At 47.4% G+C, this 27,424-nt stretch overlaps 1 protein-coding gene across 5 annotated transcripts in view; it reads right to left on the bottom strand.

The window, feature by feature from the left end:
* Positions 1–26,791, bottom strand: part of BCL2L11 (BCL2 like 11) — a 45,439-nt gene extending 18,648 nt beyond the window's left edge. The window contains exons 1-4 of one of the 5 annotated variants that reach the window (XM_037056737.1): positions 26,543–26,791; positions 25,759–26,062; positions 24,038–24,174; positions 23,780–23,869 (exon numbers count right to left, since the gene is read on the bottom strand). In XM_037056737.1, the coding sequence (XP_036912632.1) occupies positions 23,780–23,869; positions 24,038–24,174; positions 25,759–25,892 (361 nt within the window). In that variant the 5' untranslated portion in view covers positions 25,893–26,062; positions 26,543–26,791. Of the gene's footprint in view, positions 1–23,779; positions 24,175–24,992; positions 25,247–25,758; positions 26,063–26,542 lie in introns of those variants that run through there. The other 4 variants (XM_037056738.1, XM_037056734.1, XM_037056735.1 and 1 more) reach the window with 4 other exon arrangements.
* Between the last annotated feature and the right edge of the window lie 633 nt (positions 26,792–27,424).

A 27,424-nucleotide genomic window follows, 5' to 3' on the forward strand; every position in this document is an offset into this window, starting at 1 on the left:
CCACACAGCACCAAATCAGGGCTGTAGTGGGGGCTGAGTCCCCTTGAAGATTTGATGTTTTACCAAAAAACTCTGCATGAGATGTGATGCATGAGCGGGCGTGTCATTGTGATGAAGCCGCCAGTCACCAGCTGCCCACAGCTGCAGCCTTCTGAATCATCTGAATAGTCTCCGTGGAGGAATGTTCAAACTTAACACAAAATCTAACGCAGATTCGTTGCTCTATTCACTCAGTCATTTTGAATGCATCGGCCACACAGTACATACGCTCACTCAACGGCATCTACTGCCCCCACTGATTAGTACAGTGAGGTTGTCATTGTCCATGCATGCTCATTCCAGTCCACTCTCCGTGGTTGCCAGCTTACACTGATGTCATGCAAACTGTCTCGTTATACTAACAATAGGTGGACTTTCTCTGGACAGACCTTGTAAATAAGTAAATTACAGAATAACTTTTAAGGTGACAAGGGCTAGGGCTTAAAAAAATAAAATGGTAAGGCAGAGCGAGAGTTCAGGGAGTTAGGGGGGAGTAGTCAGAACAGGCCTCACCTACAGGGTGGCTTTTGAACAAATATTTAAAGGAAAGTGGTTAAAAGATAGTAAGAAAAGGAGGACCCACATTAGATTATATAAATTAAGAATAAAGGTTTCATAATAAAATGACTACTGAGAAGCTCAATTCTCTTCCATTCTTCCCTGGGCAGTCTGAGATGTCAAAGCATCTATAACTTAATTATCATCTCAATTGCTAGCAAACAAAATCCTGAGAGATGGTGGCATCCTTCCGAAACTCCGGTCAGTTTACTTTGTACGTTAAGTGGTTTGTTCTCATGACCACACAACTGTAATCCACAAAATGTCTTTTGGTACACGAATCAAGCGAAGTGTAAAACTGGTAAACACCCTTTTTAAGAATAGCTTGAAGAGACTTGTTTTTTATATAAAAACATAAAGAAGCACTGCCACAAAGTGTCTTAGATAAGAAACATAAAATTGAGTCTGTTTCCTAATCCCTATACTGATATAGTAACTGCTAACAATCACTGATTTCCTACCATGTGCAGATACTGTGAGATATTTTATGTGCACAATTTCATTAATTTATTCACTCATTCAACAAATATAATTGAGTACTTACTCGTACCAGGCATCACCTAGACTCTGGGGATACAGGAGGGAACAAAGCAAAATTAAAATCCTTGATTTTATGGAAATGACATCTAAAAGGTCAGGTGGAAATAGTACTATGAAGAAAACCCAAAGCAGGCTAAAGGGGGTGGACAGTGCCTTTGTGTGGGGGTGCTAATTTATTTTAGGGTGATCAGAGAAAGTCTCTCTAATAGAATGACATTTGGTTTGCTGCACAAAATTGTATGTAGGTAAAAGATACAACAGAAAGTAACAGCACGGTCAGCATTTCAGTCTAAGATAAGTACTATTTTATAGCAAACCAATTGCCCAGGGATAGTATTTTTACAAATGTGTCCGTGTGACATAAATACAAAAATAAATGGTAAACACAAAACATGACTCCAGGTCTCAAAAATCCTTACTCTCCCCAAATACCATTAAATTTATTTATCAAAAAGTTAAGTGCACTAGTTCAATCTGTGACTCTCCTATCTGGTCTCGCCCCAGGAGAACGACCCTACAAGAATGAGCCTGGCGGCCCCACCGGGGCACTGAGCCAAACCACACTGACGTTGGCTTCATCTACCCCACCATCTGGGAGCACGCGATGGGCTCTCCCGAGGGGGCACCTGGAACTGGTGGGGGTTCGAGGGGAAGGAACACTCAGATGCACACCGCTCCACCCTCGGTCCCCCAATCCTGTCTGGACACTCAACCCAACCCCTCCCACTCCAAAGATGCGGCCCGCCTACCTAAATGAGCACATACGTCCCAGTCCTACCTTGTAAGACAAGCATCATAAGCATTTTACTTTCCCATCTGCAAGATGCCTAGCAACCGTTAATGCCAACCTGATCCATGAAATGCATCTTCATTCAAAACAAAAGCTATTACTACACAGAAGGTCAAAGTTCCAACTTCTAACACAATTTTACATGAATGTAAGAACTCTTCAAAGGGTAAAGTCTGATGAGGTATATGTTCTTACCCACAGAAAATGTAGCTTCTGTATTTAAGAAAGCATTTTACTCCATACACATGGCACTAAAATAAACAAACAAAAAAGACAACACAATAGAAAGAAACTGCTCGTAACTGTAACACAGCCCAGGGGCTGTCAGCTGAGGTGCACACAGGCCCGGTCCCACCAGGCGGGCAGGCAGGTGGGCACCGCTCCTCCAGGCTGAGCCAGGACAGCCTGCGAGGAGGGCTGGGTCTTCCAACCAAAGCCACTTGTCCCAACTTCAGTGCCACTTATTAGACACAGAGAATTTTGTCAAAAATATAATTTCAGTGGAATTCTCACCAAAACCCAAAAATTTTTTTGAAATTCAGCATTTACTGGTCACATTATTTCCTACAGGAAAAAATACCATGAAGTTTAATCCATTTTTCTACAACGAGGGAGCAGATTTTTTAAAAAGGGCATCTTTCAACATCAAATAACTTCAAGATACGAAAAGATGTGTGTTATTTAACAGGCTGTTCTGGTTCAGTTGCAGAACTTTTTCCAACCCATACGGTAATTTCAAATCTTAAAAGCTCAGCCACTGAAAACATTAATATTGTGGTTAAGTGGCTGATAGCGAAATTAGGCTGGGGCTTTCAGGAAGGGCTGTCTGCGGCCCCGCCTGAGGGGGTGGGAAGTAAAAACCAGACTGTCAGTTCACAGCGAGCTCATCGGCAGTCAGCCGAACCTTCTGGTTTTTGCTGAATGCCCAACTGCCTCACCCCACTGGTACCAAGCAGGTGTTCAAAGGCTCGCAGGCAGCATCATGCAATTCGCCACCAATCTTTCGACACCCTGCTGCCCCCTCCTTGGTGAGGTGCTGTGAAAATCCATCTAATGGGACGTGTGGGGGGAGGTGGTCATGTCACGCCTACATGCCTAGCACTGTGCAATCTCGTCTGAGGGACGGGACCGCGTAGTTCTCACTTCCAAGGGGTGGTGGCTGTTTGAGCTCCCAGCGTGTCACTACTGAGTGTCAAGTGTGGAACTAAAAGCGATGCTCAGATTCACGGAAACACTCACTCTACCAGGAGTGTCCAACCTGTGGCCCACAGGTGGCATGCACACCAGGGTGGCTGTGTATGCAGCCCAACACAAAACTGTAAATTTACTTAAAACATTGAGATTCTTTGTGTGTGATTACATGTCACCATGCATTTGATGTGTGGCCCAGAGACACCAAAAGGCCGGACGCCCCTGCATCTATGCTGTCTCGAAGCCCAGGCACCTACAAACACTATGCAGAGCCAAGATTAGATCTAAAAGTGATTAACGTGGGTGAAGTGATAAATCGGTCCTCAACTCAGAACTGAGAAAGGACACCTGTCCCCAAAGACACATGAAATGTAAGGCTTTGAAGAAATGACTGCTTTGACTTCAAACACACAACAGAACACACTGGGCAGTAGGAGCACTCAGCAAGGACTCTGGGGGGACATCTTGGGGCTGTCCACCTTTACTCCCTGAGCAGTCTGATTTAGCCAAAAGCCACAAAGGACCATTTATTTCCCTGTGGGCTCTCAAACCAGAACTAAACTGATTCCAAGAGTTACTCCAAAATGTGTGGAGCAGTGGGCCCCAACCTTGTTGACACCAGGGACCCATTTCATGAAACACAATTTTTCCAGACAGAAGGGGCGGTGGTTCAAGGGGTTGCCTTTATTGCCACTCACCCCTCACTGATACGGTTTTGATACGAGTCTGCAAGCAATTGATTTGTTATGGTCTCTATGCAGTCAGACCTCTTTGCTAATGATGATCTGTATTTGCAGCCGCTCCCCAGTGCTGGCATCCCCGCCTCAGCTCCCCCTCAGATCACCAGGCATCAGAGGCTCTTAAGGAGTGCGCAACCTGAATCCCTGGCATGTGCAGTGCACAGCAGGGTTCCTGCTCCAGTGAGAGTCTAATGCTGCCACTGACCTGACAGGAGGTGGAGCTCAGGAGGCACTGTGAGTGATGGGGAGCTGCTGTACATAGAGGTGAAGCTTGCTTTGCTTGCCCACCACTCAGCTCCTACTGCATGGCCTGGTCCTTAACAAGCCATGGACCATTATGGGTCCATGGTCCAGGAGCTGGGGACCCCTGGTTCCGAGGAAGCACTGCCTCTGCAGGTAGCCACCTTCACGTGGAAAAATAGAAGTCCTGGAATGTTTGTTTAACCCAGCAGTCTAGTTACTTAAGTGAGCATCTTCGGAAATATCTATCAATTCAGAGTTATGCACAGCTTACACATAACCAGCCTGCCAAGGTTTCCTTCAAAAACCCGCCTGAGTAATCAGGCCATGTTGCCTGCACCAAGATCACCCCCAGTTCTGCTGTTTCTCAGACATCAATGAGTCGGAGTCCAACTTTGCACACACACCCTTCCCACTGGGTCTACTTCTCGCTTGCATCATTTTGTTTTTGGACAAATCCTCTATCAGTTCCACTGGGCTACTGAATGAAAATGAAAGCGATTAGAAATGAAATAAAGTGACAGTAGTCAGCATCAGTGCTCAGAAAGTTCCTAATCATCTTCCCTGGTACCCAAGTGTGGGCAGCGGCATGAACTCAAGACAGTGCTTCACGAACAGGTGCTAGGACAGAATACCACAACGCTGAAGCTAGAACAGGGAGCCAGTGTTTCCTATACTTTCTCTTGCGCTGTCACCACCACTGCTGTTATGTGGCCATGAATTACAGTCAGAACACCCTGCTCTGATCAATTTCCAGGCTGACCATTTGGAAACTGCCAGTAAACCAAGGCGGTGAAGCTGTAAATTCGCCTTCATGGTGTCTTTTTCCTTCCCACTACCTATCGCTCACAACAAACTAAAACTCTAAAGGCAGACTTCCGCCAAGATGGAGGCATAGGTGGAAACACTGTGCCTTCTCCCACAACCAAGTTTGAACACAACAAAGGTTTGGAGAACAAAGACGCAGCCAAAGGACAGAAAATTGAATTATACGGAAGTCTGACTACATTTAGCCGTTCAACCAGGACAGTAAGAGGGGCAGAGCCAGCAGCGAGCAGGGTCGGGCAGGACAGATCCCCCAACCTAGGCATGCAAGTGGTCTGGACCCAGTCAGGGTGCGGGGCAGACTGACCGCGGTCGCACATTCGCGCACAGTGAGATGGACCACGCAGGCCCCAGGGGGCAAGGGCTGATGGCGGTGGCACACTCGCGTGCAGTGGGACGAAACGTGTGGGCCCGGTGACGGTGGCAGCTGCGGCACCAATGGGGGCCACAGCGGGAGGCGGCAGGCAGGACGCCATTGTTCCTCTTTGACCCCGCCTCCACATACAACATCACAACCCAGCAACTGAGTTGCCCTGCTCTAGTGAACACCTTAGGGCTCCGATCCTGCTATGGAACAGGCACGAACAGCCCAAAAGATGGCGCAAGAAGAACTCAAAGTCCCAAAGCCAATAACTCTCAGTGACCGAGAAATTGCCAGCCTCTCAGAAGCACAATTCAAGACACTATTTATCAGGATGCTCACAGAACTGGTTGATTACAGTCACAAATTAGAGGAACATATGAAGGCTAAACTAATTGAAATGAAGGGAGATGTCCAGGAAACCAATAGTGATGGAAAGGAAACTGGGACTCAAATCAATGGAATGGACCAGAAGGAAGAACAAAACATCCAACCAGAAAGGAATGAAGAAATGAGAATTCAAAAAAATGAGGAGAGGCTTAGGAACCTCCAGGACATCTTTAAACGTTCCAACATCCGGATTATAGGGGTACCAGAAGGGGGAAAGAAACAGCCACGAGTGGAAAACTTATTTGAACAAATAATAAAGGAGAACTTCCCCAGTCTGGCAAAGGAAATAGACTTCCAGGAAATCCAGGAAGCTCAGAGAGTCCCAAAGAAGTTGGACCCAAGAAGGAACACACCAAGGCACATCATAATTACATTAGCCAAGACTAAAATGAAGGAGAGAATCCTAGAAGCAGCAAGGGATAAGGGGACAGTCACCTACAAAGGAGTACCCATCAGACTGTCAGCGGATTTCTCAAAAGAGACCTTACAGGCAAGAAGGGGCTGGAAAGAAGTATTCCAAGTCATGAAATCCAAAGACCTACAGCCAAGATTGCTTTATCCAGCAAAACTTTCATTTAGAATGGAAGGACAGATAAAGTGCTTCTCAGATAAGGTCAAGTTCAAGGAGTTCATCATCACCAAGCCCTTATTATATGAAATGCTAAAGGGACTTATATAAGAAAAAGAAGATGAAAAATATGAACAGTGAAAGGACAGCAAACACACAGTTATTAACAACCACACCTAAAACAAAAGCAAACCAAGAGGACAGCTAGATCAGGAGTGGAACCATAGAAATGAAGAACACATGGAGGGTTAGCAACAGGGGAGTGGGAGGAGGAGAAGGGGGGAGAAGGCACAGAAAATAGCATAGATGGTAGGTAGAACATAGATAGGGGGGAGGGCAAGAATAGTGGGGGAAATACAGAATCTAAAGAACTTGAGACACGTGGTTATAAACTAAGGGGGGAGAATGGGGGGAGGGAGTGTGTGGGGAAGGGAATAAGGGGGGGAATAGAACAACTATAATGGTATAATCAACAAAATATATTAAAAAAACAAACAAAAAAAGAATAAAATAAAATAAAATAAAATAAAACCCTAAAGGCATTTCGACCTCTGTGCGCAGCCTTTCTAGTCCTTCGCTAGTCAGCATTAGAAGACCTAGTTACCTGCTCCACCTATGTGCAGCCCCACGCATTTACATTATTTGCTAGAAGCCAATGACACGCCAGGAGCAAACCAGAGCCAGGAGCAGACCTGGAGGTTTTATGTCCAAGGACATACCTGGCCAACTCCTGGTCACAGCAGAGGCCCAGCACCTCATACCAGATAGATCCGTGTGGAAGCCTCTGCACCCTGACTCATGGTGCCCGGTCTGGTGCCCACGTCACAGACGAGGCACCTTTTCCCAAAGGTCCCACAGTCCTTGCTGAAGGACACCAGGTGCCTTAAAGTTCTTACTTGCAGGAAACGGAAAAGCTCCCTTCTAACTCTAGCCACAGTCTTGGTTCTGTCCCCTGGGGCTCTGTCAATCATCACCCTGGCTTTTTAATCAATGAAGCTGCCACTACACACCCCAAACCTGGTCCCATGTGCCTTTTACCACAAGTGGTGGGAAGAGCCTCCGTCACCACCCTGGTCCCCCTGGGGTGCTTCAGAAACCTGCTGCTCTGAGTGGCGTGCTGCGGGGCCTATGCTCGGTCTGGCCAGTGAGGGACAGAGGACACATATGACTTTGTCCTCCCTCCCCCGCCCCCCCCCCCCCGACTCGGCCTCACAGACCAGGACAGCTGCACCTTGATTTCTACAGTCTTAGATTCCTATTAGAGGACAACAAAGGACTTGACCGTGCCATCTTGTTTTGAAAAACAAATAAAAGTAACGCTCCCATTCAGTACAGTCAAATGAAGACTAACTCTGAGCTTTAAAACAGACATGAAGCCAAACCCCTTCTCCTAACAGTACAGTGTCCTACACTGGTAATTTATCTCACCATCTACCCCACCAAACTATAAGAACAAATGTTTTAGAGATCTTAAAATTATTTTATTGTTCAGTTACAGTCGTCTGTGTTTCCCCCCCCCCCACTACCCTGACCCCAGCCACACAGAGATCTTTTTTAATAGTAAATAGCCAACTCCATATGCTGAAGACCATTCCTCAGAAAGAAAGGGTTAAGAAAACGGAAGTTACTAGCTTTTGGTAGCTATATGCTATTCCTACCCATAAATTAGATCTTGGGGAGGAAATGTAAATTTAAACTACAAATATAAAAATTCATGATTACAGAGCAAGCATAGCTTCCTTTATGAACTTTTAACACCACAGCCGGAAAAAGGTAACAAAAATCTCTCCTACATCACACTAAGGATGTTCAACATCATTGCAATTCACCTCAGTGATAGTGAGTATCTAGAAACAGAATTCTAAAAAGCTACATCTTAAAGAGCTTTTAAACTGAAACCTGTAAGTCTACCAGTTTCATTTCCCAGGTAAAATCTGTAGCGGTCCCACACCAAGCGGAGCTCAGACACCCACACCCAGGCAGCCATGACACATCAGCAAGCCGGGGTGCTGATGAAAGCCAACTGCCTCTCTTTCTAGCCCAAGTCATACAAAAAAACACAAATTTCCCACCTCAACCCCAGGCACTACTTTATATAGTGGTTAAGTATTTGCCCTCAAAGCATCGGTCTGTCACAGTTGGGCTGCCTGACTCCTTCCTAGAAAACTTGAAAAACTTTTGTGTCCTCACTGGGTACACTTATGCTACAGTGTGCAGCCCACCTGAAAGAGAAACAGGTGAACACAAGCCCAAAGCCTTTTATAGAAACACAGTAACAACAAAAAGAAATGAACATCCTGCATCAAACAAAGAGATGAGGGCTGCAGCCAGGAGAGCATCTCAGGGGTCCAATGCAAGGCTGATCAGAAAGGCAGGGTGAGCCCAGCCCCTTCCCCCACTGGCCACCTGGCACTAACCAGTCAGGCTACCATCTAACCTCCACACAACATGGCCAATCCGAGGGAGGGTCCTGGGCCCAGTCTGCCAGCCACAGAATGTCTTGTAGGTGGTGTGCTCCGTGTCCCTCACAGGAAAAGGACAGAGGCTACAGCACCATTAGCACCATGAGCCCGAGATGGGAAGACTGCTCTGCCAACTGCTTCCAGGGTCTTCTATCTTTTCTCTCACAATCCGGACCCCTGCCCACCCCCAAGGCCCCTCCAGGGGAGACAGTGCTGCCCCGCTCATACTGAGTGGACCAAGAAACCCTCTGTTCAGCACAGATGACACTGGGGCTAATCTAAGGCAGCGCAAGCCTCCCACCTGACCCCCTCCAGTCCCTCACCCTCCCCTAATCAGGACGGGACACTGGTCACAGGTGGAAGGACTTGTCCCTGGGGCTATCCCTGGAAGGGCCCAGACTGAACTGGGTGGCCTGCAGGAACTTTCCACCCCCACAATTGGGCCACACTACCAGGAAAAAGGCCTGGAGAGAAAACGGAGCTCATGTAGTGTGTCTGTCAGGCTTTTCTCACACGGAGACACACTCTAAGCTTCCAATAATGCACAGTGATATCCAGTGAAGGGTGGGCACTGTGGGCACTTGGACATTGCATTAAATGTTACCTGAAGTCTAATTAAATCTACAAGTTTTTGTGCTCCTCCTCTCTATTTACATCAAGCCATTCTCTGAAGTTGGTCAGTTGTTTTTGACTAGCTCAGCAGAATTTATGCTTAGATGTAAGTAAAATTGAAGTCTAAAGTCAAATATATTTTAACATACTAACATACTATATATATCCAGAATTCATGCTCTGTATTAAGAAATTTCTCAAGGGACTAAAAAACAAAGAGAAAACAAACCTTTTGGTTTTATCTTCAGCACTCCTGTTCTGTAGAAAAATAACTCAGTAAGCTGAAGTTGTTAAGCATGGCTACCCTCAACACCTTCACAGTCAGACGCAGGTTCATGAGAGAAAAATAGGTCCCTCCCACATAAAAATCTAAAATTGTTCATTAAGTCTCTAAGTTGCTTAAATCTATAAATTGCTTACATTAAAACGTTTCAGGAACTGCAATGGGAGCACTCGTCTGGCCCAGACACGTGACATGACACACTGGGGGTAAAGAGGCCCCAGGGAATCAAGGCACTTGGCGGTGGTGTAGGGTGCGTTTCAGCTCTCACACACACGCCGTCTCGCACTGAAGCTGTGGATTCCACTTTTCAAAATTTTCACTTCAAAACCATCCCCACTCTTGAGGAAGGGCTGCAAAGTCCAAGGGGACCTGTTACAGACCACGCAGAGGACCCGAGGCCCGGGTGCAGCCCCGCCGCAGCCCCAGAAGTGGGCCTATTGACGCACCGACGACGATGCAGAGCCCCCACTCGGAGGTCTGCAGCCACAGCCAGTACAGTCACACAGAGGTGCTTCACCTGGATGAAATCTTTACCAACAGAAAGGCTGTGGCACGCACATAGGAGCCCACACAAATGAGACGGAAGTGCCACGATAATGCTACTGGACATGCCAAAAGGCAAGATTAATGGAGAGCAAAATTTAAAAAGTTGTTAGATTTGCTCCATTATAAATCGCTAGCTATGATTTTGCAAATATAAAAAGGCACACAGAAAAAGAAACCTGTAACTTGAATGTAAAAATATTCAGTGCTTTGCTATTAGTGCAACATGTGAGCTTTTTGTTATGCTTGAGAACTTCTTGAACACAAAATTGTGTTATGGAGTAAAGGTCTGTGTCCCCCCAAACCCCTATGTCAAAATCTAAGCCCCAATGAGATCACACCTGCAGCTGGGCCTTTGGAGAGACTAAGGGTCTTGAAGGTGGGGCACCCATGATGGGATCAGTGCCCTGAGAAGAACAGGTTGGAAGGCCGCTCGCTCTTCCCACCCTGTGAGGACACGAGGAGAAGGAGACCATCACCTGAACCCAGCCACACTGGCACCGAATCTTAGACTTCCGGTTTTCAGAACCATGAGATAAATGCTGTTTAAGCCCCCAGTCGACGGTATTATTGTTACAGCACAAATGGACTAAGACCCAGGATATCAACAATTTTGTAATCTGGTAACATTATGCCAGGAATATTTCCACATGTCATTACTCTCTAACGCCATTAAGGAGACGGCAGCATGTCAGAGACGGAGAAGTAATTCAGAGGTGCTCCCAGACCACAGGGGCCGTCAGCACTGCCCGGCTGGTACAAACGATGCCACGATGAACCCTCTCGTGCAGGGTTTCTGTTAGCATTATCTGCAACAAATGAACGCCAGGTACTCTGCTCCGTGTCTGCCGGGCAGGGTCTGAGGGCAGGAAGACAACGCTGCGCCTACAGCCCAGCACCCAGCACAGCACAGGACAGAGTCCTCATGGGCTAGAGCCAGGCTGTGAAACTCATCTGCACTGGGGCCACATCAGCCTCACAGTTCCCTTCAAAGGGCTGAATGCAATTTTAGGGCTGTACAAACGTAACTGCTCCTTAACAGTTAAGTGAGAGCTCAGCACTGCTGCTGGGCAGAAACAAGGTAGAGGGCTGGATTCGGCCCACGGGACCCGTGTTTGCCGCCTGTGGCTTAAAGAACAGAAGGTAGGTTTGTGTCCACAGGACCTCCACAGAGGAGAGCAGTCTTAGGTCACATGCCCCAGTTCAGGTCCCCGCCACACTGAGCAAGCGTTCTGCTGAACTTTCAACCACAGACCACAGGACAGTGACCAAAGGGTCGAAAGAGGCTGAAAATCCTGTCACATAATGACTATGTCAAGAAACTGAGGCTGACCCAACAAAAAAGGAATGGAGACATCTAAGTTCTGGTGTGGCAGGGACTCAGGGGCTGGGGGGGAGTGGTCCATGTGGAGTCCCTCCCTAACCCAGGCCGGGTGACCAGACGCCAGGGCCGTGAGGACCTGGGCGCCGTGAGAGCCCCCACTCAGTGGTTTTCAAGGCAGTCAGGGAGCAGGGCATCAGACTGGCAATTTAAGTATGTGCGTATCTTCAAATCGAACACCACACACACCTTAAAATATAGAATGAGACAAATCAAAGGATGATTAATCTCTTTTTCTCTGCCATACAGTCCAATCATGCAGAGTTGTTTTCTTCAGTAAGAAGTTCCCCTATAGCACGTGATTGGATCGAGCTATCCAGATGTTCTGAGGACCTACATTTGCCAGCAGCACGGTACACATCCCACGGGCGCACCTCCAGGGCCACACATGGTGGGGGTGGGGGGGGTCACCAAGATAGATAGATAATGCAGTTATTGTTTGCAAAAAGTGGCCAGATGATGGCTACATCTCTTCCCAATTAGGTTTATTATTCCACACAGAGAGTAAAAATAGGGGGAAAGAAGTGATTCCTAAATTTCTGACTGGTACTTGGCAGCCAAAACCAATCACTACCAATCATAAATAATACTCAGTTACAAGAAGCCAGAGGTTTCTCCCTTAAGTACTAAAAATCATGGACATAACACAACAAATAAGCAAACCCTGACAGGGGAAAGGGGACAGTGGGCTGCCTGGGGACCCAGGGCTGGAGTCCCGGTTTCTTCATTGCCCTCCACACACCCAGGACAGGGCAGCAGAGGATCGCAGGGGCCTCACCTGGGGGCCCCGATGAGCACTGAGAGACAAAGCCCCAGAGACAGCCTGTGTTTCTAGTCAAAGGGCCAGGGGAAAAGGTGGCCTAGCAAAGGAAAACATTTTGGCAACCTCTGTCCGACTCCAGCCAAACACAGCACCTGTGGTTTCAGGATGGCTCGAGGGAGTGGGTCTTCCAGCTGTGCCCAACCCAAGAGCTGGCGCTCTGACCCCACCACTGCAGCAGGCGCAGCACGGAGGACGGGAGGAGGGTTTTGGCAGGCTGAGTGGGGTGTTGGTTCCCCAAGTGGCAGAAGTATCAGAGATGACTTCACGACCCTGCCCGAGGAGTGGTTAATCTCCAAATAATGCCCTCCGTCCCAGTGGAAGCAAGGATGCCTGACTCCCTTTCCGGGGTGGCATTACTGCTTCTCTCCCAGCAGCAAGCTGAGCCTCTACCCCCACTGGCGGAAAAGAGACCTCCCACCCAGCATCAGTGGTGGGAACAAAACAGTGGGAGGCAGAGTGGACTGGCATTCCACGCCCCCATTCTGGAATAAACAGGGAGCATAGGGGAGCTGAACATTCAACAGCCCCACATCCCCAGCCCTCCCACAGAAAAAGGGCCAGTCAGTCTCCACTGTTTCCCATTCTGCAGGAGTCAGAAGGGGCCCGGGAGCCGAATGTGCACACCAGGTCGACAGAGGACGGCAGTGCAGGTCAGTGACTGCCTTTGGCAGGAAAACAACCCAGCATGCCGGGGCGCAGGGGGAGGTGGCACAGACCTCAACTCCCACCTCACCTGGCAGAAGCAGGCAAAAATTTATAACTGAAAAATGCAATTTAAAAAAAAAACCTCACTGGGCGGGCTCTATAACAGAGTGGAAGTGACAAAGGACAGAAATCAGTGGACATGAGGGCAAATTGACAGAATTTACTCAGTGTGAACAGAGAGAAAATAAAGTGAAAAAACAGAGTCTAGGGACCTGTCAGACTATAACAAGTCCCCAAAGAGAGAGGAAGGAACTGAAAACGTGTTCAAAGACATTATGGCTGAAACTTCCCAAACTTGACACAAACCTACAGATTCAAGAAGCTGAGTTAAATCCCAAAAGGATAAACCCAAGTAGGACATAATAATTAAATTTCTGGAAACTAACAGACAAAGAAAAAAATCTCGCCCCAGCTGGTGTGGCTCAGTGGATTGAGCACCAGCCTGCAAACCAAAGGGGTCATTAGTTCGATTCCCAGTCAGGGCACATGCCTGGGTTATGGGCCAGGTCCCCAGTGGGAGGTGTGTGAGAGGCAACCACACAGTGATGTTTTTCTCCCACTTTTTCATCCTCGCTCTCTAAAAATAAATAAATAAAATCTTTAAAAAAGAGAAGAAAGATAAAAAATTAAAATAAAGAAAAAATCTTGAAAGCAGGCAGACAGAAATGACACATCACATTTCTCATCTGAAATTATGAAGGTCAGAGGAAATAGCATGTTTATGAAGCATTTAAAAAAAACTGTCAATGATGAATTCTATATCCAGTGAAAATATCCTCTAAAGCAAAAGGGACACAAAGACATTCTCAGTCAGAGGAGAACTAAAAGGATTTCTGCCAACAGGCCCATCACTAAAGAATGCCCAGAGGAAGTCCGATAAACAGGGTGGGAACAGGAGGCTCAGAACTCCAGGAAGAAAAACACACTGGAATGGGGGAAAACAGGAGTAATAATAACTAGCCTATTTCTCACCAGCTTCCTAACTTATAGTTGATGGTTGAAGCAAAAATAATAAGTAAATAACATAACCTGATATGGTGCCTAATGTGTATGGAGAAAATATTGAAGACAGCTGTAGCTGAAAAGTGGAGCAAGTGAAGGGACCTAGAGGAAAGTAAGTTGTTTACACTTCAGCTGAAGTCACAAAAGGTTGGTAACATGACACCAGCATATTGTAATTTCTAGAAAAACCTCTAAAACACTACACAAAGCAATAAATTTTAAAAACACTATAGCCTCGCTGGTGTGGGTCAGTGGACTGAGCAACCAGCTTGCAAACCAGAGTTGCCGGTTCAATTCCCAGTCAGGGCCCATGCCGGGGCTGCAGGCCAGGTCCTAGCAGAGGACACATGAGAGGCAACCACACATTGATGTTTCTTTTCATCCCCGCCCTTCTTACTAAAAAAAAAATCAATAAAATCTTTAAAAATAAAAATAAGAACACTCTAATAAATCAAGATAGACTCTTAAAGAATGTTCAAATAACCCACAGTAAGATTTAAAAAAAGAAAGAGACCTGGCTGGTGTGTCTCAGTGGATTGAGCACAGACCTGCGAATCAAGGGGTCGCCTGTTTGATTCCCGGTCAGGACACATGCCTGGGTTGTGGGCCAGGTCCCCAGTAGGGGGTGCATGAGAGGCAACCACACAGTGATGTTTCTCTCCCTCTCTGTCTCCCTTCCTTCCCCTCTCTCTAAAAATAAACAAATGAAATATTTAAAAAAGAAAGAGAAACAAAAGAAACAGAAGAATGGCAAAATGGCAGAGTTAAGCCCTAACATATCAATAATTACACATAAATGGTCTAAATACACTATTTAAAAGGCAAATTTGGTGGAGTAAATCAAACAATGTTATGCAAAGATATGCTTGTTACATACAGAAAACTTCAAATACAATGTATGTAGGTTAGAAGTGAAAAGATGAAAAAAGTTATACCCTAAACATTAATTCACTATTTTTTTTTAACAAAAAGCAGTCTACACAAGCATCAGATAGAGTGGACTCCACAGCAGTGATCAATCCAACAGGAAGACAGACCATTCTCAGCCCCCAACAGCAGTGCCTCAAAACACAGGAAGCAGAACCTGACCGACAGACTGTAAAGGAAGAAGAGGCAAATCTACCATTCTATTGCAGTTAGTGATTTCCACACTGAACTCTCAGCAACTGACAAAACTACTGGGCAGAAAGTCAGCAAGAAGGAACTGGCTGGACGCCAAAGAAAGAAGAGTGAAAAGTGGGAGAACTATCAATCCCTGAAGATATGCAGATGATGCTGTATTATTGGCAGAAAGCAACCACGACTGGAAGGGTCTTTGATGAAACTGAAAGGAGAAAGTGCCGAGGCAGGACTGGGCTGGAATAAGAAGACAAAAACCATGACTACAGAAGAAACACACAACTTCAACACAGACGACGAAGACACAGAAACTGCTAAGTCCTACCTTGTTTCAATCAATTCAAATGAAGACCGCAGCCGAGAAATGGAAAGGAGGCTGAGCCTTGGAAGGGCAGACATGAAGGAATCAGGCAAGATGCACAGTTAGAGACCAAGACTAACCACCCGCACCCTCCAACCCCCAATCGCTATGTATGGATATGACAGCTGAACAGTGAAGAAGGCCGACAGGGAAACAATTAATTCATCTGAAACACGGCATTGGAGGAGAACTCTACGAACACCCTGGACCGCCAGAAGTGTGAACAAGTGGGCCTTGCAGTAAATTAAGCCTGAAGCACTGCTGGACGCAAAAATGACAAAACTGAGGTTACTCTCCTCCGAGCACATCACAAGAAGGCAGGGTTCTGTGGAAGAGACAGCGACACTGAGAAAAACAGAAGGCGGCAGGGAAAAGAGTAAGACCAAATATGAGCCGGCTGGGTCCACAAGAGAAACTACAGGTTTGAATCTGCAGGAGCCAAGCGGGACTACTGAGGACACGACACTGCAGACAACACTCACTCATGGTGCCACCAGCAGTTGGGAACAGTTCAACAGCACTTAACACACACACAATGTAGGAAAAAAATTAACTCCCTGACCAAGCAGAATTTGCCCCAGGCATGCAAGGTAATTAATGCTGAACATCAATCAATGTAATAATGCACCTATCAGAAGGCTCACATAAGCAAACTCATATGTCAACTCATACAGAATGAACATTTTTATAATCTTCACCCAAGGATATTTTTGAGGGAGAAAGGGGAGGGCAAGAAGGGAGGCGGGGAGGGAGGGAGGGAGAGAGAGAAACAGAGGGAGAGAAACAGCGAGAGAGAGAGAGAGAGAGAGAGAGAGAGAGAGACAGACAGACAGACTACGGGTTACTGCCCATACTCATCCCGACCAACCGAGAATTGAACCCATAACCTAGTTATGTGCCCTGACTAGGAATCCAACCTGCACGTTTCGGTGTACGGGACAATGCCCCAACCAGCTGTGCCACCTGGCCATTTTATAAATCCAAGATCCCTTCCATTCACGGTAAAAACCCTCAGTAATCAAGGAATAAAGATAAACTTCATCTCTTTAAAGAGTACCTACAAGATACCGACAGCTGACATTGCACTTAATGATTAAAAACTCAAAGTTTTCCTCTGTCCCTGGGAAAAAGGTGAGGGTGTCTGCTCTCACTTCTCTCACTCAACACAGGACCAGAAATTCCAGCCCATGCAAAAGAGCAAGAAAAAGAAATAAAATACACACAGATCAGAAAGGAAGAGGAAAATAGTCTATTTGCAGATTACATGATTGTCAACACAGGATGACCAAGAAACTTAAAAAAATACTTAGGAATTAACAAGTTCAGCAAGGCTGCAGGACACACAATCAACACACAGAAATGAGCCCCATTTCTGTGTATTAAAAATTAAAGATACACCAGCACTAATAACTGCGCCAAAATAAATGAAATCTAACAAAATAGGTACAAGATTCGCATGCTGAAAATTACAAAACCTAAAGACCTGAATATTTGAAGAGACCTGTTTAGGGACTGAAGATGCAACATAATAAAGATGCATAGTCTCCCCCAAACTGATCTGTAGGGTTAATACAATTCCTATCAAAATTCCAGCAGCAGTTTTTGAAGGCACAAGCAAGCATATTCTAAAATTTAAACGAAAAAGCACAGGACCTGCTGAACACTTTTGGAAAATATTGAATAAAATATGAGGAATCACTCCCTAGCATATAACAACAGTAATGATGGTGGTGTGATGCTCACAGAGGAAGATGAAACAGAATCCAGAAACAGACCCACACAAAATGCCCAGATTTCCGACCGAGGTACAAAAGCAGTTAGATGGACAGTGGATAACCTTTTCAACAGCCAGAAAGAATCAACACTGACCTAAACCTCACACTTTACACACACATTAACTCAATGTGAGTCACAGATCTAAATGTAATACACAAAACTATCATGAAACCTCTAGATAAAAAAAAAACAAGGTGAAAAATCTTTGGGACCTGGGGATGGATGCAGAGTTTTTAGACTGCACACCAGAAACATGATCCATTGAAAGAAAAACTGAGTGACTGGGCTGCACCAAAATTGAAAATCTTGCTCTGTGAAGTCAAAAGGATGGACAAGCTACGGGTTTTCAACAAGTCAACAGTGACAGCGTGGAGCACCCCCCCTGTGGACTACTACTTAGCAATAAACACCAAGAGCCACTGACACACACAGCTTGGGTAGAACACAGGAATAATGCTGACTGAAAACAGCCAGCCCACAAAGGTCATGGACAGTACGATGCTATTTCTATGACATACATGGAGTGACAGGTGTAGGTTAGGTAAAAGGGATCAGTGGTTGTCATGGAGAGGAGGGGCGAGGAAAATGGCTGCGGCTGGACCAACATAGCCTGAGATGAAGCTGTTCTGTACACTGACTACAGTGGTAGCGACACAAACATACCTACTACACGTGACAAAACTGCACCGAATAAAATACACACCCACATGTGGAAGCACATGTGAAACTGGTGAAATCTGAACACAGCAGCCGGTTTCTATCAATGTCATTTGCTGGTTGTGGACACTGTACTACGACGCAAGGCACTGCCGTTATGGAATCTGGGTGAAAGGTATGGAGATCTCTGCATTATTTTTTACAACTGCATGTGAATCTATACTTATTTCAAAATAGTTTAAAACGATAAAAATTAAAGCATCTACATAGTTGTCAATCACTATATGTTATTTGGAACCAATAAAGAAATTGGTTTTTTTCTTTTTTCACTTTCCATCCCCATTCAGGTAGGTCCCCATTCAGGACCTACACAGCGCACTTGTTTCTGTTGGTGTCCAAATTAGTGAAGGCAGGAACGAAGTCACCAAGACCCTTTGCCAGGCTCCAGGGTGCCTGAGAAACAAAACCACCCCTCCTCCCACTTCTTCCAAGCCCGCATGTACCACAAGTTTAATGGTTAAATGAAAAGGGTGCTGATGTTTGCCTGGAGAACACAGCCATCTACAAAGTTCATGAACGTTTAAGATGCTTATAAAATGAGGTTAATTACTTTCATTCTCCTAAGTTGGCAAAAGCAACCAAAGGAGAGAGTTTCATGCAAATGATGTGATTTGAGTGGGAAGATTCAGATCCGGCTGCTAGGGCACCACCGCCAATGCCAGCTGCTCCATCTGCAGGGCCAGCCCCTCCAGCTAACACAGAATGCTAGCTACAGGTCTCAATGACATTTTTCTAGAAGCCACACTTTAAAAAGTAAAAAGAAACGGGTAAAATATAAAAAATATTTTATTTAATTGCCATCAAACACATGAAATGATACTCAACATCACTTTCATTAGGGAAACACAAATCAAAGCCTTAATAGGGTACCACACCACACCCATTAGCATGACTATTATCAAAAAACCCCAAACAGCCAATGCTGGTGAACATGTGGAGAAACTGGAGCCCTCATGAACTGTTGGTGGGAATAGTAAATGGTACAGCTACTATGGAAAACAGTATGGAGGTTCCTTAAAAAACTAGTAACGGAACAACCATATGATCCAGCAACCCCACTGGGTATGTACCAAAAGAAACAAAAGCAGGATCTCAAAGAGATACTTGCACACCTATGCTGAGAGTGGTATTATTCATGATAATCAAGGGATGGAAGCATTCCAAATGTCCACTAACTGGTGAACAAATTAAGAAAATGTGGTCTGCACACACAAGGGAATATCATTCAGCCTTAAAAAATGAAATTCTTACATGGGCTACAAAATAGACAGACCTTGAGGACAGTATGCTGAGTTAAATAAAAGTCACAAAAGGACAAATACTATAGAATTCTACTTATAAGAGGAACCTAGAAGAGTCAAAATCACAAACAACAATAAAACGCAGGTTGCCAAGAGCTGGGAGGAGGGGGGAATTGGGGAGTTGTTTAATGGGTACAGTATATTTTATAAGATGAAAGATGTCTAGGAATTAGTTGCACAATAATGCAAAAATACTTTTAATACTACTGAACCACACACTTAAAAATGGTTAAGATCATAAATCTTATGTTGATTTTTTTTACCCCCTCCATTTAAAAAAATTTTACCCACTATATTCAAAGTATCTCAAGATGTACTCAGTTGGCCAAAAAGTCTGTATGTTTTTTTCTCTAAAATAAAAGACACATTTTTCATTTCCACCAGTAACTTTATTGATTTGGATATTTTGAGTATGTCAGCTATCTCCCTCAAGGTATAACATTGATTGTTCTCAATTAATGTGACAATTTGATTGCTCTCGACTTCAACTGGTCTGCCAGACTATGGAGCGTCCCTGAGTGAGAAAGCTCCAGCACAAACATCCTTCTGACACATTCAATCGGTCACAGAGCCTTCTCCATGCACTGCACCAATCTTTTCTTTGCACTTCATCAGTTGTGATTTAACCTTTCTTGAAATAATAAAGCATGATATGCTAAAAATGTTGTGTATTTCCTCCTCCCATCTTCAATATTAAAATGCCTACACCAAAACTCAGCAATTTTTGATAAGTTTTTTTGAAAATGCATGCAGATATGACAGCTGTCACAATACAATCTAACAAAACTGTTTCTAATGAAGTTGAAGACAACTAAGCACTACTAGGGCCATCTTACAGGGGAAAAAACAAGTAACGTTTTTGGCCAACCCAGTAATCAGTATGAAAATGACTGGGACATTCATTCCATCCTCGTGTTCAAATACTAAGCCTTAAATTCTCATGTGAACCGACACTGTCGGCACATCTCACTTGTGTCAGTTGAAGACACAAGTCAGATGTGTCTGGCCTGTGACGAGTCAGACATCTGATGAGTCTCACTTGAAGGCTGAATGCCCATGTGTGGCTTCCCTGTGAAGCCTAAGCTGAGCTACACCTGATCTGTCACTCCTACGTGACAAATCTAATAGCTAGATCCAAATAACTAAAAATATTTGGGGCGGGGGGGGGGCAGGATATTTTTCTTGCTACCAGACATTTTTGGACATGTTATTGATTTCAGTCAGCTCTTTGGAAAGGCTAAGAGGCAAATCTTGAATACCTCTGAACATCTCCTGAGTGTCTTCAGGTCCTCAGGATTTACAGGACATCATGCCTCTCCTCAGAGCTCACAAATTAAAAGACCAGCTAAAAGGGGAGCATGCAGGACCCTAAAGGACACAAAGAACACAACTCCTACATGGAATTCCAATGTGCCAGGGACAAGAGTGAACTCTAAGTAATTTACCAAAATGGCACGTGGGAGTTAATTATTGGCATTCACCCCTATCCTGACCTTTCTCAATCAATGTGTACTTCCAACAGCACTGACAACTCCTTCTAAGTGGGACTCTGTCCAGCATTTAGTACGCAACTTGTATTAAAACACATTTGGTGAAAGCACGCTCAACAGAAAAGGCCACCGGCACCATCACTGGTTCTGATTAAAATCATCAGTTCTTCCCTAAGAGCGTCTGTCCACTTCCTCTTCCCAGAAAGGAGACTAAAACTTGGTAAAGTGAAAAAATGACTTCTCACAGATATTCTTTGAAGGTATCATCAGAAAAATTAGAGACATAAAGGAAAACATGAAGGTGTTTCTGACACAGACATCTGGCTGCTGTGCGTCCCCCACACAACACACTTTCTCAGTGGAAGAGAGATGCGGGGACAACACTAACATGCATTGCTCTCCGCCCCAAGTTGTGGAGCACAAGTGTCTGTGGACACGGATGCTCCCGGCTAAGAAGCGCCCGTTTGTGCCCCACTGGTGGAAAGGGATCATAAAGGCTTCTACGTGAAAGACGTATTTTGCATTAATTGCCAAAAGCTTCATCAACAATCTTAATGGATGTGACTGAGTACGGAAAACTGAACACGGCCAGAAAGAAAAGAATCAAATCTACCAACTCAGCAAATTTCACTGGCCTTCAAGAACTGAACTATAGTCCGCATATCCAGGAAAATGTTACAGACTACGAAGATGGCAAATGCCGTCCCTGGAACACACTCTCATCTGACTGTCATCTCTTCCCCAGACATTTTTTCTTGCTACCACTGTCAGCCCCTCCCCAACTAATCTCCCAAGAACTAATCCTGAAAACTTATCTTGGACATTAACTTCAGACACGCTCCTTGTAACTCATCATTTAATCCTATGCTTTCAATTATCACACCAAACTAAAGAAATGTAGTTTATATTATAAAATTACACCTCAGGATCCATTACTATACTTCACTACTTAACCATAAGTTTACTTAATAATTTAAGATTGTGATCTCCAAAGCTCTCCATCTGTCATCTCAAGTAGCGGTGCTTACACCTCATAATTAGCTCTCTAAAGAGTATGTCACCAAGAAAGCACTCACGCCACCTTACGTTAAAAAGCACGCTGACTCACCCTCTACTTGGTTAATAGGGAATAAGAAACTATTTCTGTGCATTAAGCCAACACCTGCACAGAATGGTTTGGTCTGCAGTGAAAAACTGTAACAACTTTTGAAGGATCCTTAAACACATAGGGTTTTAAACACACACCCCACTGAGCCACATTAATTCACTTAAGTGAGCAAGAATGCTGTGGGTTCATGTACTCAGGATTATTTCCATGGACAGACGGACATTTGCAAGCACCAAGAACTTCTAAGGCTGAAATGAGTTCAGGAGGCATACCAATAGCAACAATTAAAGGAATAGCAGTGATAAAAATTCTGGCTCCTTGCACTAAGGAGGAATCCTAATAAAGACAGTCGTCCCCTGGTACTCTTGGGGTTCCAGAACTCCTGGGGATACCAACAGCCATAGACGCTCAAGTTCCTTCTATAAAATGGTATAAACACAACACTGCGTATGCCCAGTATCTGCATGGATATGACAGCAGGGTGTACCTGCACATCACCCCATGCCATGTTTGTCATGTGTGACAAATTCAAGATTCGCTTTCTGGAAACTTCTGGGTTTCTCTTGGCCAATGGAGGATCTACTCACAGCTGGTGATTCCTCAGATGTGAAACCCATGGATATGGAGGGTAAAATGTAGCTGCTAATGTTTTTGTCATTTGTATCTGCCTTGTCCCAGGTGTGCAGAACCTCTGAAAAGAACACAGCTCTCTATGGTTCTATCATTCTTTGTGACCTGGGGACGGACACGCACAGTTCTCACCTTACGGCAGGTTATGAAGACTGAGCCCTGCACAATCTACATATGCAAGATTTGTCGTTGTGTTCCAACAGTTAAGTGTCTCTTCTGGTGACTGTGTCACTTAGGTTTTAAAAGAATCAATACTGAATTATTTAATCGATAATACTGCCAACTTACTTGTATCTTGTCAAAGCAGGAAGAACTAATCTGGACAATGGTAAAGAACCAGCAGAATCCTGATGAAGACACAAGCCTGTCCCATCAATGGTAACAGTGATTTGAACCCATACACCCGCCCCCTTACTGCCCACACTCAAAGTCACATGCCAAGGGTCAAGCCTGTAGATGGTTTTATCTCACTTGCATAATGTTTTGAAAGTGCTAAACTAGTTGCCAATGTTTAAAAATCAGGACATTTGGCATCAAAATGTACAAGGTAATGTTCTTGAATTACCTTGCAATATAGGAAAGAGATCTACCACTTAGACCACACACCTTCAGGGCCACAACATGGGGGGTGGGGGGTGCTCTCCAGCTTACCTGAATCTCACCAGCTCCCTCCCAATGGTAATGCCAAGTATTTCTAAGCATTGGTGTCTGCTACTCCTGGTTCAAACCCTGAAACTGCCTTTCACCCCTGAAATAAAAACTCACAATCTAACCTCATTAAGATTATGTCCAAACTCTAAGCAAACAAAATAAGCCCAAAGAATTTGAGAATGGAAACCACTTTCATGTCTCTAACTATATGTGGTTTGAAAATGATTAACTTGTTTCATCTTTCTTCACACCTTCAGTTACATTAAGCTTTCTTGTAACTGAGTCTCTTTCAAGTAGACTGTCATGAATAAGTAGATCGTGGTGGAGAGGACTTGCCACGTCATACACTTAATGACAGCAGCAGGGACTCCAGCTTTGCTGTCCAGTAAGCTGATGCTTGGACCTCAACTTATTGGTACCACAAAACTGGTGGTATTAAAAACAAAGGGTGTTATAATGTTTTATTTGATACATCCACCATTCCCATGAAAATGGGCTAGGAATGCCACACACAGCCTTTCACAGACAGTCAAACCACCACAAGTCCACGGCCTCTTACCCAGAACTGCTTACCCATTGCATTGAGATAATGGTTGAAGGCCTGACAAGGAGGACTCGGAGTTTGTGTTGCTTTGTCACAACTCATGGGCGCGGGGCTCCTGTCTGTGTCAAAAGAGAAATACCCACTGGAGGATCGAGACAGCAGGGAGGATCTTCTCACAAAGATGAAAAGCGGGGATCTGGTAGCAAAAGGCCCGGGACTGGCCGGTGGGGCCAGGGGGCCCTGAGGGCTGCCGTGGGGGCAGCGGTCCCCTTCGCCTTCTGGATTACCTTGTGGCGCTATCTGTACAGAGGTGGGAGCCCCTGGCCTGAGCTGAGGCGGCCTCTCCGCAGGCTGTAACTGTCCACCTTCTCTGTTACATTCAGAATCTACATCCGAAGGTTGTTTTGCCATTTGGTCTTTTTTTCTGCAAGTAAAATAAAAACTAAGATTATTTTAAGCAAAATAATTATCACAAACAACTAAATTAGCTAACTTTCAACTACTCATTAAAAATCAATACCAACTACTTTGACAGTAAATCATTATTTTGTAGATTTTACAATCTTTCAAATAAGAATAAAAATAAACCTAAAATAACAGAACTATTAGTATTTATGTTGGAGGGGGCTTAACTTCCAACCACTAAGAAATAAAAACGCTGTGACAACACCCATGACTTATGGGGCTGGTGCTGGAACACAAGACAAGTTTTGGGAGAGGGAGCGTTTCTAAGGGCTCTGCTCAAAGCCGACTGGACTGAGCCAGAACACCAGGAGGACTCCGATTCCCTAGTTCCCGGGATTAGACCCTGGGCTTGGGGCATAGGAGTGTGCACAGAGGCAGCGACTGCAGGCAGCTGGCCGCATTCCCCGCTCCGGCCCCATTGTTCTGCCGAAAGTGCTGAGGGCAGCAAGTCTGGGGAGGTTTGGCAAGGGCCGTCCGTCGTAGTAAGTGCGTCACAATAGAGTTTGTAACTCCGAGCCCGCTCAGCCCGCTCAGCTCCCGCCCGCCCGCCCGTCCGCGGTCCCTCGCGCTGGGGCAGCAAGACGCACCCACCCAGCAAAACTTTCCCCCAGTCCACCCGCACTGTTAGGGGAACACCTCTCCAAATTGGGGGGGTCTCCGAAGCCGGCCCCGGGTGCCCCAACAAGTGAACAGTAGCCCGAAACGCTAGATATCCCGGGCGCGCGGTCCCTTCACCCGGTAGATTCTCCCGCTCCCCGCGAACAGGCCGAAACTCACGTCTGTCCCTTCCCTTCCGAGCGTCGCGTCCGGGCTCGGGCCCCGGGGCGTCCGGCCCGCAACTTTCGCGGACTCGGAACCCCCAGACCGTCTCCAAGGAGGCAGTGCACAAGATAAAGCCCGGGACCCGCACTCAAAGGTCGCGGGGCGGCGCAGAGACCGCAGCTGGCCGCGCGCGTCTCGCCGCGCTCCGCCCGGGCGCCTAGGGCTCCGCTCGCCGCGCCTCCGTCCCGCACTGCCCCGGCCGCCGCCGCTGCCGCCGCCGGGAACATCCTCCCCTCCGCCGCTCCTCCCCTCGCGCACTGCGCCTGCCGCCGCCGGCTCCGCCACCTCCCCGCGCCACTGGCGCCGGTGTCTGCGCTCCGGATTGGCCCGGGCGCACACGCTCCGTGCCCCAGCCAATCGTCGGCCCCGGCGGGGGCGGTGCCTTTCGGCCAGGCCGCCAAAGCCTAAGGGATTGTTGACAAATACGCCTCTGAGCGCCTCGCGGGCCGTGACGGCGGCGGCTTCAATAACTCTGGATTCTGGGCCCGAGGCCCGGACGGCCCGGTTACCCGGTCTACCCCTCTGTCCACCCCGATGGAACGCGGGCCTCAGCGGTTCCTACCGCCCAGAGAAGCCGGTCACCTGGAGACAAAGCAGGAGCCGCAGGCAGTCCTCAAACCCCGGTCCTTGCCGCTGGCCCCCACCCCCCGCTCAGGTTCTCCTAGAGGCCTCCCCTTCGCCAGCCGCAGCACCCATCCAACTTCCTCCTCCCTCTTCCTACCGTGCGCCCGGGCCACGCACCAAATCCGAACCGCCAACCCCGCGGGCAGGGAACCGCAAGCAGCAAGCGAGGGGTCGAACTGAGCTTGGGCACGCCCGAGTCGCTAAGACCGGCCGGCCCCAAAGACAGAACATGTCTGCTGCCCGCTCTCGTCCACCGTGTCGCCCCGGCAGTGGAGGTGGCCCTCGGTCTCTCGCTGTCCGTGGCTCTTGAGCCTGGCATCGTTCGCAATACGCTCACAGAAGGAGGAGGGCTCCCGGACACATCCGAGAGGTGGACACAGCGGCTGCCCCTACCCCTCCGCCTGATGCGCACAAGTAAAAGCCGAATCTAGTCAGTTGGTCCCCAGCACAGTTCCGCAAATACTCTGCATCGAGCCCGCGCGCCCAAGACGGGCTCGTACCGCGCGGCGGGAGAGATTTCTCGGCCGGGCACGCAGCTCAAACAGAGAAGCAGCCTCAGATCCCGAGACGGCATAAAGAGCACGCACTGCCCCTCTAGGGGCCTGAGACGCTGCCCCACTCCGGGCGCTGCGACGCGGTCAGGTCCGCACTTCCACTAAGTGCTAGCAGCCTCTGTGAGGACCACCCCTCCCCAAACTGGACCTGTCTGGGTAAAGGACCCGACCAACTCTGATCGCTGCTTCCCGCCGGGTCAGAAGCCGGTGGGGGACGTGTTTTTCCGCCAGCACGTGCGCGGGAAGCAGGCAGGAGGTGGAGCGTGTGGCTCCGGCGTCAGTCACCCACCCCCTCCCGCCCCGCGCCGGGGGTCCGTAGGTATTTACCTTGCGTTTCTCTGTCGGAGAGTCAGAGTCAGACATTGGGGGAGCGCAGGCCAGGGGAAGTCGGCGAGGCGGTGGCGGCGGGAGCGGGACGAACCTAGCAGCCCGAGGCGATGCAAGCTCGAGTAGACAAGGAGCGCCGCGCTTCTGCGAGGACTCGTCGGCGGCAGTGGCGGCGACACTGGCGCGAGCGGTCAGATGTGCTCCAAACTCGCAAGCTGCGCAGAGCGAAGTGAAACCTGCGCGCCGCTGCAGCCCAGCTCTGACCCGCGACTCTGCACCCGCGTCCAATCACCGTGGGCCCCGCCCCCACTAGGGCCCGCCCCGCTTCCCCCAGCTCTGCTCCTAGGCGCAGCGGTCCCCGCCCCTTGGCTGGGCAGCTCCAGCGCCTGCTTTTGAGGCAGGTAAAGGGCCTGCGGCCGTCCGGGTTCTCGCTGCGCGCGCCGCTTGCCCAGCAGCAGTCGGGCGTGTTTACCAAGTGACTCCCGCTGCCGTCGGCCGTGTCACCCATCCCCCACCCCAATGTGCACCTCTCCCCTACCCGGTAGCGGCCGTGGTGTGCGCGTGGAACAGAGGGGGCGCTCCGGGCACAGAGCCCGCCGGGCTGTTGCCTCCCACAGAGCCTGGGGAGGGGGCCTTGAGCCTTCAACCCGCTTCTGCAGTTTCTCTTAGCTGTCTTGTGGCAGGCGGGAGGACGGGTTGGTCTCCTAGAACGCGCGGGTCCACGGTGGAGTGGGGCGCCTCGGCGCGATCTCCACTCCGAGCCGGGCTTCCCGCGGGACCCGATCTTCAGGCCGCTCATCTACCCCAGGGGCACCCTCCTCATGCCACTCGCAGGGCCACCTAACTTTTCTCCCGGTCGAACCTCCGCTAAGCGGCAGAGCC

This window comes from Sturnira hondurensis, unplaced genomic scaffold (genome assembly GCF_014824575.4).
Source record: "Sturnira hondurensis isolate 20B ecotype Veracruz unplaced genomic scaffold, ASM1482457v3 Scaffold0009178, whole genome shotgun sequence".
Classification (NCBI taxonomy): Eukaryota; Metazoa; Chordata; class Mammalia; order Chiroptera; family Phyllostomidae; genus Sturnira; species Sturnira hondurensis.